This window comes from Caloenas nicobarica, chromosome 1, assembly GCF_036013445.1.
Source record: "Caloenas nicobarica isolate bCalNic1 chromosome 1, bCalNic1.hap1, whole genome shotgun sequence".
NCBI classification, from domain to species: domain Eukaryota; kingdom Metazoa; phylum Chordata; class Aves; order Columbiformes; family Columbidae; genus Caloenas; species Caloenas nicobarica.
In genome coordinates this window covers 148406199-148425342 of record NC_088245.1, presented here as the reverse complement: position 1 = coordinate 148425342, position 19144 = coordinate 148406199, and the positions used below count along the sequence as shown (strand labels likewise).

Genomic DNA, 19144 nt, shown 5'->3' with positions numbered 1-19144 from the left:
GAGGGTCCTAGGTACCCTCTACCACCTCAAATGGCACTAGGAGCCTACGTGATGGTGACAGAATCGAGCCTGAAACAGAAGGATACAGTTGCTATCATGTCATCTCCTGCCATTGGATGCTCCAGGATGTCTAAGACATCTACACTTGGCAGGCAGGTATGACAAAGGACTTAGAGGAGACCTGCACTTTTCTTGAATGACAGCTACAAGTCCAAGTTCACACCACCCAAAAGTCATGCTAGATACCTCTGCCTAGACAGCTGAAAACTGTTCCCATTAGCTGGTCAGGTCATTCTGGAGGCACTACTGACTGTTTCAACCAGACCTCCATCCACCTTAATGGCAGCAAGGATCCTTATTTCACATAGAGACATCTGAATGTAAAGGTCTTCATCGGGAACTGAATCCTACACAGTGGGCTACAGCTCCCAACTATTTTGCTGTTGTATGTGTGGCCTTACAAAGCATTGGCCCAGAGCGCAAGAAATTTTATTCAGTGAAATCCAGAGATGTAGATAGTCATGACATAAATAAAATGAATTATGCAAAGTCCTTCATGATATATATTAAACAAAAAACCACCAAACAAACAAAAACAAACAAAAAATTGAATTATTTCTGATGTGCTGCTTAACATAATGCCATTTGGCTTACATTAAATAATGTTATTTTTCAGTGTTATCAGACAGGTATTTACAACCTACAAAACACCAGCTGGACAGTGCTTTGTACGAGCACTGCAAAACAGGACAAATATGGATTTGGTGAGTTCTGGCAGTGAAAATAATACAGATACATTTCACTCTCATGCTTTCAGTCTAAAAATCTCAAAGCTCTTTTCAAAGATGATTATGCACTGCTACTCATACCTGTAACTATGAAACTGTGGCACACAATGGTGAAATAACTTTTTCAGTGTTACATCAGAAGTAAAAAGAGAACTCCAGTCTCAGCCACTGAACCACAAATAATAAAAGAACTGAAATGGCTGGTTTCAGTCTTATTGCACCCACTTGGCTTCAGGTCAGAAATATGTCAGTAACTCCATGAACTCATTTCTGCATGAGAGTAACTTACTCTCATGAGTAGCTTCACTGAAATTAGTTTGCATGAGAAGTTTCACTGAATTCAAATGACAGCTGAATCATTGCCTGTGCAGTAAAAGTATTTATTTTTAATATACTGTACATGCACTCTGGTCTCAACTTAGCCTGTTCATCTTGGGAGGATCTAATTTAATTATTCTCTTTTATATTTATGGCACGTTCTCCAGCAGTGCTGTCTTCCAAATATTCTGACATCTCCAGTATTATGCCCAGCTATGTCAGGAATGAATCAGAAGCCATGTTAAGACTTGTTATGTCAGCTTAGAAATTCACATGATCCACTACTTGAATACTCACAGAAAGTCTCAGCGCACTTTTTCTTCAATTCAATTCTGAAGGTCCCTCAATAGGAGAGAATGTATCAAGGCAGTGAAAATAGGGCCAGGCTTATCAAGCCAAAACAATTCCAAATCTTAAATGATGTCATTCCCGAACTCCTTCCAAAACTCCTAAATTTCTACAGAAAGACTGGCATTTTAGAATCGAAGTGACTTAGCCTCATTTATCCCTACTATAATGAGAACAAAGTAATTAGATCAGTTTTAACATACAATCAATTTGGCCAACTAAGCACAACGTTCATTGATTTTGTTGTTTCATAGTGTGAAGGCCCTCACATAATGGATGGATTCCGATCTCATTTAACAAAGCCAGCAAAAGTTTTACGTTTTTATTTCCATTTATTTTTCTTTTCTAGATAGGCAGGCCTAAAATAACTCCTAAATCAGCATATTTTGTTTATTTCTGTATCTAAATAGCTCCAGCTTCAATATAGTATCTGAACCCCTCCTTGTATTTAAACACAGAAAAAAAATAAAAATAAAAATTTAAAAAAAAAAAAAAAAGCTGGCTGTTTCTTTCTTCCTTTTCCATCTGAAGGAGAAAAAGCTTGATTAGTTTATGGGAGGGGGAGGTTTTTTATTTGCTTGTTTATGTTTGTGTGTGATTGAGTAAATGTGGTGTGTGTATGTTTGGAATTGGCAGGCAGCTCCTTATCTCTGCTGGCAGCTATGTCCATGATCTAAAAACAGCCTTTTAGTACTGGCTGCATCTCTCACTATACACCAAGAAACAATTTCAGCAGCTGCCTCAGAGCTGAGTCCTTCTGAGACCTCACTGCCCATTTACTGTTGAAGAGAAACAATCTGAACAGTGATGGAGCACCTTATCTGCTGATTCAGATCCTCACCCTGTCCTTCCTCCCCAGCTAGGCAGTATGTCATCCATGGCACCTACATGATCAATTGTCAACAGTGTGCTGGGCAGACACACAGAGTATGGTACACGTTGTCCATTAAATCTTTGGCTGAGCTTCACCTTACCTAACACTAGACAACTGCATGGTAGCTGGATCCAGTTAAGCTGTTCACCTCAGGTTTCCTTTACAGTCATATTGGCACTTCTATGGCACAGTCCATCTGACCTATTTTTGGATGATTACTTCAATGTGCAGTGAATCACGCCCTAAAAGCGCAATTACTTTTTTTTTGTTTCTCCACTGACTAAAAGGGGGCCCGAAAAAACTAGTTTGAGATATGACCACTTTAATCTTAACACTACAGTAAATCATGGCACAATTCACAGAATAACTGAATGGTTAAGGTTGGAAAGGATCTCTGGAGGTTACCTTGTCCAACCCCTCTGCTCAAGCAGATCCACCTACAGCTGGTTGCCCAGGAAGGACCATGGCCAGGTGGCTTTTGAATGTCTTCCAGGTTGAAGACTCCAGAATCTCCCTGGGAAACCTGTTCCAGTGGTCTGTCACACTCACAGTAAAAAGTGTTTCCTGATGTTCAGATGGAACCTCCTGTGTTTCAGGTTGTCCCCATTGTATCCGGTCCTGTCACTGGGCACCACTAAAAGAACCTGGCTCTGTCCTCTTTACATCCTCCTTTCAGGTATTTATATACATTTAAAAGATCCCCCTTAGCCTTCTCTTCTCCAGGTTGAACAGCCTCAGCTCTTAGCTTTTCCTCATAAGAGAGATGCTCTAGCTCCTTCATCATCTTAGTGGCCCTTCATTGGTCTCTCTTCAGTATGTTCATGTCTCTCTTGTCCTGGGCAGCTCAGAACTGGACCCAGAACTCCAAGTGTGGCCTCACCAGTGCTAAGTAGAGAGGAAGGATCATCTCCCTTAACTTGCTGGCAGTGCTTTGCCTAATGCGGACTAGGATACATTCACCTTCTTTGAAGCAAGGGCACATCGTTGGCTCATGTAAAACCTGAGTAGAGATTGTAGAGAGTGCAAGTTCTCTACATATGGAAGAAATTAAGCCATTCTGAACACAGGTACCACTAAGTCATTCATCCTGCATGAGCTATACTAAGCTTATGAGGAGATAGATGATGGTAAATACTTTTCTTCTGACCTAAGGACAGAAGCAGCCCATATCCCAGCAACAGCCTCAACAGAAACCCTAATAAATCAACAAGAATAATCTTCTTTATGAGCCATTATATCTACACAGTTTTATATATCCATAGATTATATCACACATTCTGCTTATTTACTGTGTGGGAAGCAATGAAAACTACAGCCTCTCCCTCACATTTCTATTAGAACAATCTGATGAAGGCTCCGGGGAGACCTTATTGTGGCCTTTCAGTACTTAAAAGGGATCTATAAAAAAGTTGGGGACAGACTTTTTAGCAGGGCCTGATATGATAGGACAAGGGGTAACAGTTTTAAACTAAAGGAGTGGACATTCGGGCTAGACATGAGGAAGAAATTTTTTACAATGAGGATGGTGAAACACTGGCCCAGGTTGCCCAGAGATGTGGTCGATGCCCCATCCCTGGAGACATTCCAGGCCAGGCTGGACGGGGCTCTGAGCAACCTGATCTGGTTGCAGATGTCCCTGATCATTGCAGGGGAGTTGGACTAGATGATCTTTGAAGGTCCCTTCCAACTCAACCTGTCTTATGATTTCATTATTCTATGGTGCAACACGCATCTGCAGGAACATGTGACAGACTTGCAGCCACCGCAATGAACAAAGCTGCAGGGTGTATATCCCATCTGGACACTGATTCACGCCCTTTCTGTGTTCAGGACTTTGACACTCTACAAAGCATCACAGATTTATTCAGCCACAGAAAGGAAGGGAAAACTTTAGTATGACTGTGAGTGGGTCACTGTTTCATGTATCTTGTTCCGCATTATATTAAATGAAATCTAAATTGAATAAAATAGATAAAAATATCATAAAGCATGATAATTTTTAATTGCATCATAACACTGATTCAAAGTGTGATGAATCCATGTCCCTGCAAGTTGGGAAAGATAACTAGAACCATCAGAGGTACAAAAAGGTGTATCACAGCTCCTCACATCCTTGGTGAGTGCTCTAAACCTTTCTTACAATTGTAGGAAAGCCAGGCCAATACCGCCAATGTTTCCTGTGGTGCTTTAAAGGAATGACTCATCCCATCTGCAATTTTCACAGAAATCAGTGAGTTGCCTTATTTTAGGAGATGTTTCAGGCAACTTCCCATGGAAATTGCTATGTGCCTGCACCCCAGAAACAGTCAGAAATTAAGAGTTTCATCCTTCTTCACCATTTCTATTTCCGTCTTACAGGGATCCTTCCACAGCAGGAAGCTACAATGAATCTCACTCTGAGGCAGTAGCTCCTCCCATCTACTGCACAGACACTTTAGCACATATTTTAGGATTTTATTCAGAAAGTCTGAGCAACTAGCCTCCACTCCTTTCAGTATACTTCCAGCTTCTACAGAGCTCCAGAGGTTAAAAAAAAGATAAATATCAGAGATTAAGGGTGTGTGTGAAATCAGGGTACTTCAGTATGACAGGAAATTGACCAGAGTCAACAGAAGTCATCCAGGCCATCTTCTGCTCCACAGCAGGATCCACAGTACCTAAATTATTCCTGGCATATTTATCTGTTAAACTCAAATTGAAAGAAACATAGAAAGCTACACAGTCTTACTTATGCTGCCACAGAAAACCCCAGACGGGGAGAAATAGGCCCAACATCCAAAACAATTTCTTCCTTTGAAAAGAGTTTTAGAAATGCTTTCTAAGTCACTCTGTCATGCCCACCAGCACTTAGAGCTTTGAGGGTGGAGTCAATTAAAAGGTTTCTTTCCACATTTCTTTAGTCTGAAGATCTTTTCAGACAGATTACGCTTTACAAGTCTTTAACATTAACAGCAGATGCCATACTCAAGTTCATTTCCAGTACTTCTTAAAATGTTCTGGACCGCTGGATTGTAACTTTTTCTACTGGGCTCAATTTGTATGTGAAAAGTTGAAATGGCTGTTCAATGTTACACTAATGATCTGAAGCAGTAAACCAGAATGAAATAAGTCACTGTTAGATTTGCTAAATTTGATGATGAATTGTACATTTGGGGGTCTTGACCTTACCTATTTGTAATGCAGGAATACAAGAATATGTTCCATTTACTGCAATAAATTCCTATAGTTGTCTTAGACCTGTCTTACAAAATTATTTTATGAACTTTATTTAAGGATTTATAAGGTTTAAAATTTTCTCCCTTGTTGAAGTAATAAAAGGATCTTTTCTTCAAAACTGTTAGATTTCAGACGACTTCCACCAGAGCTTTTACTTTGGCTTGGAGCACACACAACCACCCAGCTGGCTGCGGAAGGGCAGTTGCAGACCATCACAACTCCTTGTTTGGCAGGTGACACCAAGCATTGGCCACAGTGGATGCTTGTAGTAAAGGGTTGCAGATCCCTCATCCCTTCTCCTCACTACCAAACTGAACCTCAGGCATTCTCCCCTGGACTAGTTCTCCTCCCATTCATAATTTGAGGCAAGAACAGCCCACTAGGCAGGCCTGAAACCTGACACTGTAAGTTGAAGATGTCCCTGCTCATTGCAGGGGGGTTGGAGTAGACGAGCTTTGAAGGTCCCTTCCAGCCCAAACTATTCTGTGATTCAAAAACATTATAACATAATAGCCATCCACAATTCCAGCTATTCCTGACCAACGGAAATGCAGCACAGCAGCATACATCTTAAGCAGAAAGAGGGATGCCCTTATTCCCCAGCTCAGTGCCACAACCACCAGCCATGTAACAAGGCAGGAAAACATTTTGTCACAGGAAACACAAGATGAAGGCACCTGGCTGAGCCCCATGAGAGGACCAAGCCATAGCACTGGCAGTGGGACATGGTTGCTTTTCCCCATGACTGAGGCAGGCCCTGAGGCACACAGGTTCCAAAGTCATCTTTCTACAGCGACCAAAAGAATGGTGCAGGGGACCTGTTGCTACATTCACAGAGTCACAGGATGGCTGGGGTTGGAAGGGACCTCTGGAGATCATCTAGTCCAACCCACCTGCTAAAGCAGGTTCACCAGAGCAGATTGCACAGGAATGTGTCCAGGTGGGTTTGAATGTCTCCAGAGAAGGAGACTCCACAGCCTCTCTGGGCAACCTGTTCCAGTGCTCTAGCACCTTCAGAGTAAAGAAGTTTCTCCTTGTGTTTAGACGGAACCTCCTGTGCTTCAGTCTGTGCCCACTGCCCCTCACCCTACCGCTGGGCACCACCGAAAAGCATCTGGTCTCATCTTCTTGATACCCACCCTTGAGATATTTATAAGCATAAATAAGCTCCTCTCTCAGGCTCCTCTTTTCCAGGCGGAACAGGCCCCTGGGTGTATTTCTGCCTCCAGAGCCCCTCCACCCTATCTCGCTGTTCCTGCTTTCATTAGAACCTCCGGCCCTGAGGTGACTCCTTGCAAAACTCCACACGCAAACAGGCAAGAGGCAGGAAGGACAAAGTCCTGCAGGTGGGGGGGTATGTGTGTGTGGGGGGGGGGGTAGGGATCTTTACTCTTGCTTCTCCTCACCTGCAGGGAAAAAAACAAAAGAGAGAAAGAAACGCAAAGAATGCACTCGTTAACGCAAAGGAAACCCCAAGAGCTTGTACAACTTCCCCTCTCCCTGTGCCGCCGCCGCCGCCATGTTCCCGCCCCGCTGCCGGCACTGCGCATGCCCCGCGCTGCCGCTGGCTGCGGGCCGGCGGCCGCCGCTGGCCGGATGGAGGAAGAGGAGGATGGAGGCCGGGAAGCCGCCAGGAGCCCGGCGGCGTCCGGCCGCTTCGTGCGGTGCCTTTACGCGGTGGGCTTCCTGGTAAGCGGGGAGGCGGGGTGCGGCGGCCACGGCGCCCTTCCGGCGCGGCCTGGAACGGGCGGCCGTGCCTGAGGAGGGGAGGTCTCCCCGCCTCACGTGAGGACTTGCCCGGCCTCACGGCTCCGGGGCAGCGCTTGGAGGGGTCGTGCTGGAGGCAGGTGAGGGGCAGCCGGCCCCGGAGCCCTGAGGTCCCGTCAGGGTTGTCAGGAGATGCTGCAAAGCCCGGTGTCGGGCAGACGCCCCCCACACCACCGCCCGCCCCCTGTCTTTTGCCGCTGCCCGGCCGAGTCCCGGGGCAAAGCTACCGGGTTATGAGGTCTATCCCTTCAGTTGCCTTTTTTTTTTTTTCTTTTTTTTGAGTTTGAATGTTTGTAGCGACAGCGGTTTGCAGCGGCGGTGTTGTTTCATCCGTGCGAACTGCGTGCAGTTTGATACAAATGCATGGGGTTTATCCTGTGAATGAAATGGGGCAGTAGCCTTCAAATAGCCTTCAAAGCTAAATCTTGCCTTGGGCTTGTCAGAGAGCTGTACCTTGTTTCCTTGAAATACAAGTAGTTGGTGTAAACTTAAAAAAAATTTTAAAAAGTCAGTGATTTTTCTAGGAAAAAAAAAAAGCGCCCCTTACTGAAAGAACATAATGTATAGGCTTTAAAGAAGGTTTGTATTCTGTAGCGATTCGTGAGCCTTGGGAAAAATGTCATTTAGTTAATTTAAAATTCAAATGGATAACTTGGAAAATGAATGCAAAACGAATACAAATTTGCACTGCAAAATGTGGATATGTTCTCTTACCGACCTTCGGGTTGGGCAGTAGAAACAGTCTGGGTCCTGGAGCTAACATTCCGGGAAAAGGTGCATTAGAACAAACTTTGCTTCTTAGCTCACTTCTAAACACCATGGTTCTCCATCTCTGTTATACCTCGCTGTACCAAGCAGGAGTACACGCTGAAGTCGCCCAAGGAATGTTCTGTTAGAAGGTGCAGAGTGTGGTAAAATATCATAATAAAGAGCTGCTGCCTGGGATGCAAGCTTCCTGTAACCAAGCAAACACAACTTAGTTATCGTTTGACATAAGGAATTATAGGTGAAATGAGAAATAACTACCCATCAGAGGATAGTGGTTAATGGGTCTTGCTCTACGTGCATGCCCACAACACACTGCCAGAGTATATTCTGAGATCTGTCCTTCTTAATGTCTCTATTGATGACGTGGACGAAGTCATTGAACCTCTCTTCAGATCTGCAGGTGACACCTAAGATCGTGTTATTGAAGATATTCGTAAGTCGTGTTGTCTGTTTGCTCATGTATATAACACTGATTCTAACCTTGTCTTAATTTCACTCATCAAAAGATACTTGATGACACACTGTGTGAGAATTGACTTAGTGATGCACTGTGTTACAGTTATTCAGGCTTTGGGCCATGCTGTGAAACACTAGTCTAGTTCAGCTCAAGCAGTCACTGATAAAAGGTGATCTTGCTCCAATAGATCTTCTGTAAGGCTCTGCTCTGATATAGAACACTGTAGGCTGTGCCAGATAGTAGTAGTGAAAGAACCACTGGGTCAATGTGGTTAGCTTAACAAAAGATAAAAAATCAAAAAGAATGAGTAGGAGATTTTTGTACTGTTCAGGATGGGCAGTGTCCTTTGCCCTCCTCTCACAAAACGTTTTTCAGTTATGCTTTTTTTCATTTTTCTGTCTTTTCACTACATTTCTCAAGTTATACACAAAGACAGTCTGTAGGTAAGTTTAGACTTACCATAGCTTCTTCCCCATTGTGGCTGTGAGTTAAAATACTGTAGATTTTCCAAATATACTCTCATTGTACAAGTAAAAAGTATTTTTAGGTGATTGAAATTACAGGCCACTTTGAATTTAAAATACAGGTACCAAGTACTTTTCTTGTTAAAAAAATAAAGTTTAAATATATATTAAAGGAATATTTAATGTTTAAATATATATCTTCAGAATGATTGTATCTGGAGGGGGAAAGAGGATTGCCATTCCCATAGATTTAACTCTTCTGTGAGGCTATCCTTTATCTTTCAGTTTATGTGCTTTTGTAATTTTGTACATACTGGATGCATTGTAGAGGTTAGAGCATACCACACTGGCCATGAAAAATTTTATTTTAATCTTGTATTGATATGGAAAGAATTTTTTTTTAAATATTTACTGTTATTAAGCCAGGTTGCTATCATCTTTGTAAAAGGGATCAGTTATTAAAACTTTTCCTGCCTTCTTTTCAGGATTTATTTGGTGTGAGTATGGTTGTTCCTTTAATGAACCTTCATATAAAATCTCTAGGAGCAAGTCATACAGTTGCTGGAATAATAGGTGAGTTGCAGTACTTGACTGATTTACCAAAGAATAAGATAATGTGAAGTGGATTACGCCATACTGCAAATTGGACATTGTAACATGATTCTTCCTTGCTACTAGCATAATAAAAAGACCAATTTCCAAGTAGAACTGTAAGGGCATCCATACTGCTTTAGACCCAAAGACCTGTCCAAACTTGTATACTGATAGTAGCCGAAAGCAAGTGCTTGAAAAAGAGAATTATTGAAAAGAACAAGGAAATCTTGCAGTAACTCTTGTACAGATGCTTTTCCAGCATGCAGGAATTCACAGCTCAGCAACTCTGGAAGCCAGAGGTGTTGCTTTTAGTTTTGTTGTTATTTACAGGCTTTGCAAACAGCACTTCTGCAGCTGGTTCTCCTGAGCTTTCCAAAGCCCATGATTGCTCCCAGTTTGATTAAATTCCTTGCAGCTGTCTTTTGGCAAAATATTTATCATCTTTAAGGAGTGTTTACAAGTAAATTCTGAAGGTTTGGAATTTTGTCTTAAAAATGAAGTGGTAAGATGAAGTTTCATGCTTCTAAAGTTCTTGTTTAATGATGCAAGTATGATGTATGATATTCTTTATAGCTATGTGTGGTTGACATGGGATCTGTTATTCAGTTTATTACCTTGCTTTTTTATTTTGGATTACATTTAGCACTTTTCATGAAATAATTCTGGTTCTGCTCTGAGTTGTCAGAGTATTATTTAACGTAGCAATTCATCAAAAATATGTTTCATTTCAACAGTCTGCTTTGATTTTTAACTTTAAAAGAAACTGGGTTTTGAGGTGTATTCTTATAAACAAAAAAGGCTGGCGGATGTTTCTCTTTGCTTCTCTTTGCGGCTTCTCTTGTTACTAACTGCTGTAATACTAAACTCAGCCTCCAAAATGAAAGAGGAGGGTCTGTGGTTTCTTCAGGGCTTCTGTGGTACCTTGTAACATGTTGGAGTGCCAAATGGAAAGTAATGAGTGCCTCCCAGTAATGAATTCTCTCCTGATTCTGACAAAGTGATTGTGAGTGCCAATGTTTAATACATCATACAAAGCAACATCCTTCTTCATTACGCAGTTTCTGCTGAAAACTTGTACAACTATTTCTTTGGTTATGTGCTTCACCCTTGGTTTGTCCTGCTCGCTCTTCTTATTCTTCTGTAAATTATTTGCAGAGTTTCTCTCATGTTGTCTCATTTAAAAATTTTGTGCGGTTTTCATTAAAAAACCCCAAACCCTCAGTTTAATTTTTAACATTGATATTTTACTTGTTTGTTTTAGGATCTCTCTATGGTATAATGCAACTATTTTCCAGCACATTTGTGGTGAGTTCTAACACTCTGTTCCTAAGTATGTTGGTATTTCTGTGGATTTTAGGGGAAAAAAGGATGAGGTTAATGAGTGTTTCTTGAAATTTTTAAAATTTTTATAGTGTTCATATAAGCATTTTTGGTTGGTGGATCCAGTTTTTAGTTTGTGTGGAAAATGTTTGTTTCCTTTGTAGGGAATCATCAAATTTTTCAGAACTAAACAGAATACAGTCTTTAGACAAAATCAAGAATCCACATTTTGGGCTCAGTTGTACATTAATGAGCATGTCACAGTCACACAGGGTTCTCTTCAGTGTTGGTGCTAGTAAAGCAGTTTTCTTCAATGCAGTAGCCTGTCCAAAAAACAGTCTCACAAGTCAGTTCTTCATAAGCCTTTTACCTAGTGTTTGCTTTCCCTGCTTAATGCGCAGTGCCCTGTAATTTGCCATGTGGCCTAAATTCATGTATTATGCCTTTAAGATTTGTTTGGTTTTGTTTTCCATTAGCTTTCGATTTTTTACATCCTATTCTAAGCAAGAGTGCAAAGACTAAATGTCAAGGCTGAACCTCTTGAATGTATGCTTTACTTATTAATACCTTAGTCCCTGCATTTAGCCAGGAACACCTTTAATGTTACCCTGATACCTCCTAGCTTCCAAAAGAGCAGATTTTGAGCATCCCATGGAAAAAACTGTTCCAGGATTTGCTATGCAAGACTATTGCCTACTTTATTAAACTTCCTGTTTGCAATCAAGCGGATTTATAAGCGTGCTACATGCAAATTCACTGTTCACCCTTCTCATAAATACTTCCCACTTGTCTACACTCAGATGATGAATTCCTCATAGCTAAGATCATTCCTTTTAGGATGCTCAACAAGTGTCTAGTACATAGCAACCATTGTTGCAAAGAAATATTTGTGGTCGGTTGTGATAACATTTTCAGAGAGCTGCTACTACTATTTCATGGTGTTTATTGCAGGATTGTATTTTTAAAAGAGAGAAATTGTTTTTAAAAAAGCTGTATGCATGACATTAAACAGAATGATAGTTCCAGCAGGTGCACTGCCAGCAGAGCAGAGCTCTGCTCATCAGTTCCAGATTTTGAGCACTTAGGAATGTTGTGTAATAAGCTTATTAAGCTTTCATTGACAGTCCTTTGATCTCTTTTCTCAATTTAATTTAGAAGTACTGATTGTTCACTGTACATAGTTAAATGGTATAAAAAGCTAATCTTAATTTCCTGCTGTATGAAAGGGCTGCTGGAGTGACATAGTAGGAAGACGGTATTCCCTGCTTGCTTGTATTCTTCTCAGTGCACTGGGTTACTTCCTTCTTGGAACATCTACCACTGTGTTTCTGTTTGCCATTTCTAGAGTCCCTGTAGGTGAGTAAATGCCTGGCATTTTGCAGTTTAAATTCCCTGTAGTCTCAGCTTGAGAATTATTATTAGAGAAGTTGTGGTATGTGGATGGCTACATGGCATCATCACCCAGCAACACCAGCTGAATCTCAGTAATGGAAAAATCTCTACAAATCAAACATTCTCATGGCCTTTTTCTTAAAACAATTTGAAATACTTACTCAACAACTGTCACAAATTTTATGCCACCTTGAATGGCAGAATTTTGTGAGAACAGGAGTGCAGCAGTTCCTTGAAAGAAGCTATTGTAAGGTTAGTCATAACAGGTACACAATACACCAAATCACTGCTGGAAATCTTGGCCTGCATTTGCAACGCAGAGTGAAATGATACGTGCATTATTGTGTTTTTTCTCGTGCTGAAAATATACCTCAAAGTGATAATACAAGATCTGGCTGAAATTTTAGGTCAGTACTTCAACATAATATTTATGTTGGGCAAAAGCATGTACATTTGCAGCGCTGAAGCTAAGTTTGTGCCAGGGTTCATATCAGATTTCTTATAATAGCTGAACACCTATTACATGTATTCTGATATAGTAAGTATCACTATTACTGTGAACACATCTATCCAAGGGCATTTTTATGGCCTATAGTCTTGATTTAGGAACTGTTTATATTGTTTCTTCATTTAAAGACAATTTGCTAATTAATTATTTGGTCGATATTTGATTACTTAGTAGAGGTAATACTTCTTAATGCTAACACCACTGTGACTGTGACAGTGTTGCCCTGGTCAGAGGGAAGGAGCATAAAAGACTTCATTGCATACCTTGCAAAAGATTGCAGGTATTCCTGTGGTGTGCTTACCCCCTGTGCTCTTCTTTTGCCAGCCACCAGTCTCCCACATGAATTTGGTATGTTACAATCCCGGAAATCTCCATGCTCAGCAAAGTTAGTACAGAGCTATGTTCATAAGCAGACAAGCCATTCCTGCTCCACCATTACCACCCACAATTTCCTGTTTCAGTGACTCTCTTATTCCTACTGTGCTCCAGCACTCAGCTGAGGTCCTTCTTCTTTCAGCAGGGCTGCAGGAGCAGATGCATGAATAATTTTGATTCTTAAGTCCAAATTCTTGAAGAGCCAGGATGACGGTCATGGCCCAAAAGGCTGCATGACTCTAGCATTGAAGAATTTGTAGCTTATGGAATCTTAAAAATACCGATCATACAGGTTTTGAACTTTGCTATTTCATGTAGCTTCTGTAATTTTTAATCTTTTGGACTGAGCAATAGATGTTTCTCACTTTGTTTATATTATATTGCAGGTATTTTCAAGCACACCCTCTCCATCTCTAAAGCCCTGCTTTCAGACTTGGTTTCTGAGAGAGACCGCCCATTAGTAATGGGACGTTTCAATGCAGCCTCTAGTGTGGGCTTCATTCTGGGGCCTGTCGTTGGTGGCTACCTTACAGAGCTGGAAGATGGCTTTTATCTAACGTCTTTCATCTGTGCCTCCATCTTCCTTCTGAATGCTGGTAAGTTCGCATCTTGGGCCCCTTCGTTCCTCACTCTTGTGTTTTTATACCGTTTGTAATACCTTGAATTCATGGTGTGTTTATTATCTATGGCATACACGCTCTGTATGCTGATGCTACCTTTTCAATTTGAACCTGTGTGGAAGGGTGGAAATTTTGAAACCGTTAACCTCCAGATGCTTTTCCTTTGTATATATCTTTTACATTCAGACATAGGAATGGGAATTTTTAGTGTGCCCAAAGATGAAGACTAGAAATCACAATTTTGGCTTTAGCCATTAGACTTGTTTAAATATTGCAAATGTGTCACCTCAGTGTTTTCCTTCTTTGCTTTCACCTCATTTAAAATTGAACTGATACTGTGAATAACAGTAGACTTAATCTTCATAATTTTTTAAAGTGACATTATTGTTAAAGTCCTTTTTTTAAATTTTGATCTTTAAGAAAACTTTTACAATCAGACTAATGTCTTCCACGTAAAGTTAATGAAATTGAATGAAATCAGCTAATTTCTTGACCTATGTAGGTCTTGTCTGGATGTTACCCTGGAGTGAAGAAAACACTGGCAGTAGGGAACATCAACAAGGCAACAAAGGAACAGACAGTTTCTCAGCAAAAGCAAATAGTGACCTGCACTTGAAATCAGCAACTAATGGAGCTATGGCAAGCGATAGTCTTTTCCAGTCTCCGTGGATCCAAGTTACAACAGTGCTGAAGAGGATTAAAGGAATTGCATGCTCTGATCTGTGGGATATATTTTTAGTGCGATTGCTGATGTCTGTTGCTATACTGCTGTACTATAGCAATTTTAGTCTGGCCTTGGAGGAGAGATTTGGAGTGAAACCCTTGTTTTCTGGATACCTAATGAGCTATAGCAGTGCGCTTGGAGTCCTGGCTGGTTGTCTGCTCGGACCAATAACAAGATTCTATCAGCACAACACTTACAGAATTTTGTTGCACTCCAGCACACTTACCTGTACGTTGATTCTCCTGTATGCGTCAGCTCTGAGCATATGGATGGTCATTTTATCTTCCACGTTCTTAGCCTTTTCAACTACTATAGGTCGTACTTGTATCATTGATCTTGAATTGACTGTTGGTGGGAATGAGGCCAGCGGTACGCTCCTAGGCGTTGGACAGTCTGTGACATCAGTGGGACGTATAGTTGCCCCGCTCCTTTCTGGAATTGCTCAGGAGTTCACTCCTTGTGGCCCACCAAGTCTAGGGGTTGGACTAGCTTTAGTAGCTATTCTGATAATGAACGCGAACAAACAAAAATACTGTAGCTATGGAAATGTTAAGTTAAAAAATCAGTAGCTGCAAATTTGGATTGCACAGAGGTATCTTACAGGAGAGGCAAAGTGAATCAGCCTGGGGTGATGTTTACACCTGCCAGACTTGTACAGGATCTTTTAAGAAGGCACATTATATTCACTTGGAAGCAAGTACATATAAATATTTCTGCTGCAGGGATGTTAACTCCAGACAAATGTTATTCTAACTGGTACCACTAGAACACTTGTGAGGAGGACAGGTGTTGCTTTATTGTACTGTCTGGGATTTTTTTAATGGATTTTTAACCTTTTTGGAGAGAAAAAAGAGAATTACATGAAATACACAAATCCGTCGTGTAGCTCACATTTGAAACGGTGTTTAGATTGATAGATTGTTAAAAGATGTAAATGGATACTTATTATTTAATCAGTGGTGAATTTTTATTATTTAATCAGAAGAATTTGCAATATAGCTCATTGGCCTTAATTTCTTATGCTGTGGCCTGCTGTCATTTGTCTGCTGTGACAGTACCTTAATTAACAGTGTGTTTGCTTTTGTGATTTTGTTACGCGTACTTTGTCTGCAAAACTTGCTGCACAGCATGGTGAGGTACTTTGGGGCAGCTATCTGACCCTTGCTGATTCCTGGTCATTCTCAGGTAACAGAATTGAATATATGCTAACTTCATGTATTAGAAGGCCTAAAATGGAAACTTTTAGAATAACATGGGGTCATTCAGACTGAAACCGTGACTGAATGTAAGCTTTATTGAAACTTAAGCTGGTATTTTCTGTTTAGTAAAACTTCTACTGAACAAATTTGTCATAAATTATTTGGTAATATTCCCTGTGCAATTTTTCTGCCTTCATTTTAAGAATAAATTTGCTTCTTAATTCTTTTGAATGACTGTTAAAGGTGTGCTGGAGCAATTCTCAGTTCATGGATGTGGATTAACACATCCTCATTTCTGGAGGCATAAGTGACATTTCAGTGACAAATTTGTTGGTGTTTTAATCTTCATTGTCTGCACTGCTTAACTAATGAGAGGCTACTCTCAAAGCTATACCAAGAGTTGTAGCACTCGCCTGTGCTATTTACTGTTCAAGCTCATATTACTTGCCAATCATCAGTGTTTGCATTTCATTTGAAACGTATGAAGAATATATTTTGCACTGATAACATTCCATATGTTTTTCCTAGTGTTACTTGATGAAAGTACAAAGTCAGCTATGTATAATTGTTGGGGGTGTTTTTTGATAAAAACAATTTAGTTATCTTCTTGAACACATCTGTGCAAATAGTGTTGCTGCTTCAGGAGAATCATAGATGGTGTTTTGCATTTTATTATTTGTTTTTCTTCTCTACCTTTTCCAGTGCCTGCTCTCATTTAAATCCTTGCTGAAACCTTCATGATTCCAGTGGCAGCACCATAGGAATATGTATAGAATTCTGAGTTGTTTTAATTTTATATATTGATGTGTGTGTCTCATTGCTGCTATGATATCAGTACATATCCTCAGAGTTCCTTATTGTAATAATCTATGATTCATTTCTCCCTAGGAACTTCAGGCATTTTCAAGTGTCTTACCTCCTTCTGTCTTGTTTGGTAGATGTCCCAAAACATTCTTGCCCTAAATTTCGTATTTTCTTTCTTTCCATCTTTTAAAATTGTTTTCTGGGGAGTTTGTTTTGTTTTTTACTTAAAACTAACCCTCTGTAAGTCAGGGACTTCTGTTTTGCAACTATAGGAAGAGGTAAAGGAAAAGGGTAGGAAAACCTCCTCAAATTAATATATATGAAAGATTTAGTTGCTTTTACTATATTTGTTGATTATATGGGACAACAGATACCATTTACGCTTCTAAGCTGCTTCACTGATTAAAGCTGAATTCTGTAGACACCATAAAATTTACTTTATGCTAACATATACAGCTGCCTGAATATTGCTTTTCTGCTTATAAAAACTTGAAAACTTCACTGTTTTTGTTTATACATAAATGAAAAACATGCTTTCCACAATCAGCAAATATTTTGAAAAATAATTCTCCATATAAGCTAAATAAAACCAAAATTAAATAATCTAATTGAGAAATCTGTGGAAGGCTGTCGTCTCAGGGACATGTTGCAACTGATGTTACAGAAGAAAACTTCACTTGTAGGTCAAAATGATTTCTGAAGTGCTGCAGAAACATTTTTCTTTGTAAAGACTCAGTTACAGAAAAGTTGCCCTATTTTTTTTTAAGGTATAGAAATAAAATGAAGTGACATTCTACATCTATCATTTTGTCACTGTGTTTTTTTCCCTTTTTCCTCTGCTGAAAATACAGCACAAAGTAGAGGTGTTCAAGTCAATATGAAGTGCAGTTTTTTTTTTCTTCAAGCTGTTCCTTAAAATGATCATTTGAATCTGCTTGCTTTTCACATAAAAGGCACAGGAGCCAAGGAGTCAACCAAGAAGTGGCTTGACAGTGAATGAAAAAGAAGTAGAAAATACAGAACTTGCTAGTTTTGAGTTGGAGCGCTTAAAGCACTAGTTTCTAGTGCGTGGAGACCACGTTTGGATCCCCTGTGTTGTCTCTCAGGTGCCATAACTACACAAGTTCAGAGAGCGATGAGTAAATGACTTCCCTGGAGAGGGGGAGGTGTGACTCCCTCTTTTCTGTTGAGGGAGGAGCAGTTCCAGCTATTTCTGGCTACAGTCTAGTGGGCTTTACTGAATTACTGAGCAGGTTCTTGAATCCAGCTGTTGTATCTGAAGACTTCAACAAAACAGAGATCTGAATATGAAATAAAGTTTCTACCTTCAAATCACTGCAAATTAAGATTTTTCTCTTGATTGCTGTTACTTTAGGTTTGGGTTGGTTTTCATGGGATTGTAGCAGGGTTGGGTTTTTTTGCCTTTTACCTTTGGAAATTTTCACTTTTTAACAGTGACTACTTTTCTGACCTTTATGATCAGCTGATGTCGAAGAGGCTGTGTATCCAATGTAGTGATTTATTTCTATAAAAGAGCTGGTAGCATATGATATGTACTGATTTTCTTGCTTTTAAATGATGAAGCAAATGTCAGATTTATTCCATGTTGGTGCATGCTGAATACAGTTGAAGAGATCCTTTATAAACATACCAGTTCTGCAGATTTCAGTTTCTCGTCTTGTTTTCTCCGAATTTACTCACCGCAAAACCATCACAGAGGTCAGTGCCGTTCTCCTTTTCTGAGAACAGGTTGCTTATTGAGCAGATAACACAGCAACAGAACAGGACAAATGTTTATTTCTAACTTGCTTGCTGATTACTTCAAGCAGTCTGTAATGCCACCGCATTCTAGCTGATGGGAACCTCTCTGGGTCCATTCAGGTGCTGCCAGCCCTCGTTTGGTTATGGGTGGTAGGGAATATCCCTGGGTAAGTGATGCTTTATAGCTTAGCACTTTGGGATTTGAAAACCCAAAAACCAATTGTGCTGTCATTGCTATAATTTTGAAGGCTCAGTCACAAAAAGCTGATCATTAATCTTGTAAGGGAGTATATTGGAGCCTGAACTTTGAGAATCAAATGACTGTGAGTGTCAGGCTTCTTTCTCATACAAAATGAAAGAGTTTGTAGAGCTGGTTTTAAAGGGGAGGCTTGAAAAACTTCTGTGTTAACTTACAAGGAGAAATGAAGGCAAATTTCTGGTTATTTTAAATCCTAAATTAGCATCAAAGAACTATTTTTGAGATGTGCTACATCATAGGAACTGCTCTTCTGTCAAATTTGTAATAAACAGGAGGTCTTAGATATTAAAAATAAATGAAGTAAACTAGTGTATTCAAAATCTCTTTTCCTTTTTGTGGCAAAAAATTACTTTTTGAAACAAAACCTGTGGCAAATAGGATGCTGTTGTAACTCACACATTTGAACCTGAGCACATTTCAGATCATGAGCCAGTGAGACTCACCAGAGCAGCCAGTATAACTATTGCTTTCCCTTCTGCAATCTTAGTCCCTCATATTCTGTCAAATCTCACAGGACAAAAAGGCTTCTGAAGCACCTCAGTGCTATGGGGGAACCACGTCAGTGTTTGCTGACTTGGGAGAGGAATG

The 19144-nt window shown here is 40.2% G+C and overlaps 1 protein-coding gene across 3 annotated transcripts; it reads left to right on the top strand.

Moving 5' to 3' along the window:
* Positions 1–7094: 7094 nt before the first annotated feature.
* On the top strand, positions 7095–18319 carry MFSD9 (major facilitator superfamily domain containing 9). Of its 3 annotated transcripts, none has more exons than XM_065658432.1 (7): positions 7112–7233; positions 8453–8512; positions 9486–9573; positions 10856–10899; positions 12141–12270; positions 13576–13785; positions 14312–18319. In XM_065658432.1, the coding sequence occupies exons 1-7, from the start codon at positions 7141–7143 to the stop codon at positions 15100–15102; spliced, it is 1416 nt and encodes a 471-aa protein (XP_065514504.1). In that variant the 5' UTR covers positions 7112–7140; the 3' UTR covers positions 15103–18319. The 3 variants fall into 3 exon arrangements, with proteins under 3 accessions (XP_065514522.1, XP_065514504.1, XP_065514513.1); XM_065658441.1 differs by having other exon boundaries at positions 7181–7233; positions 8472–8512; XM_065658450.1 differs by lacking the exon at positions 8453–8512 and having other exon boundaries at positions 7095–7233.
* The last annotated feature ends 825 nt before the right edge of the window (positions 18320–19144 follow it).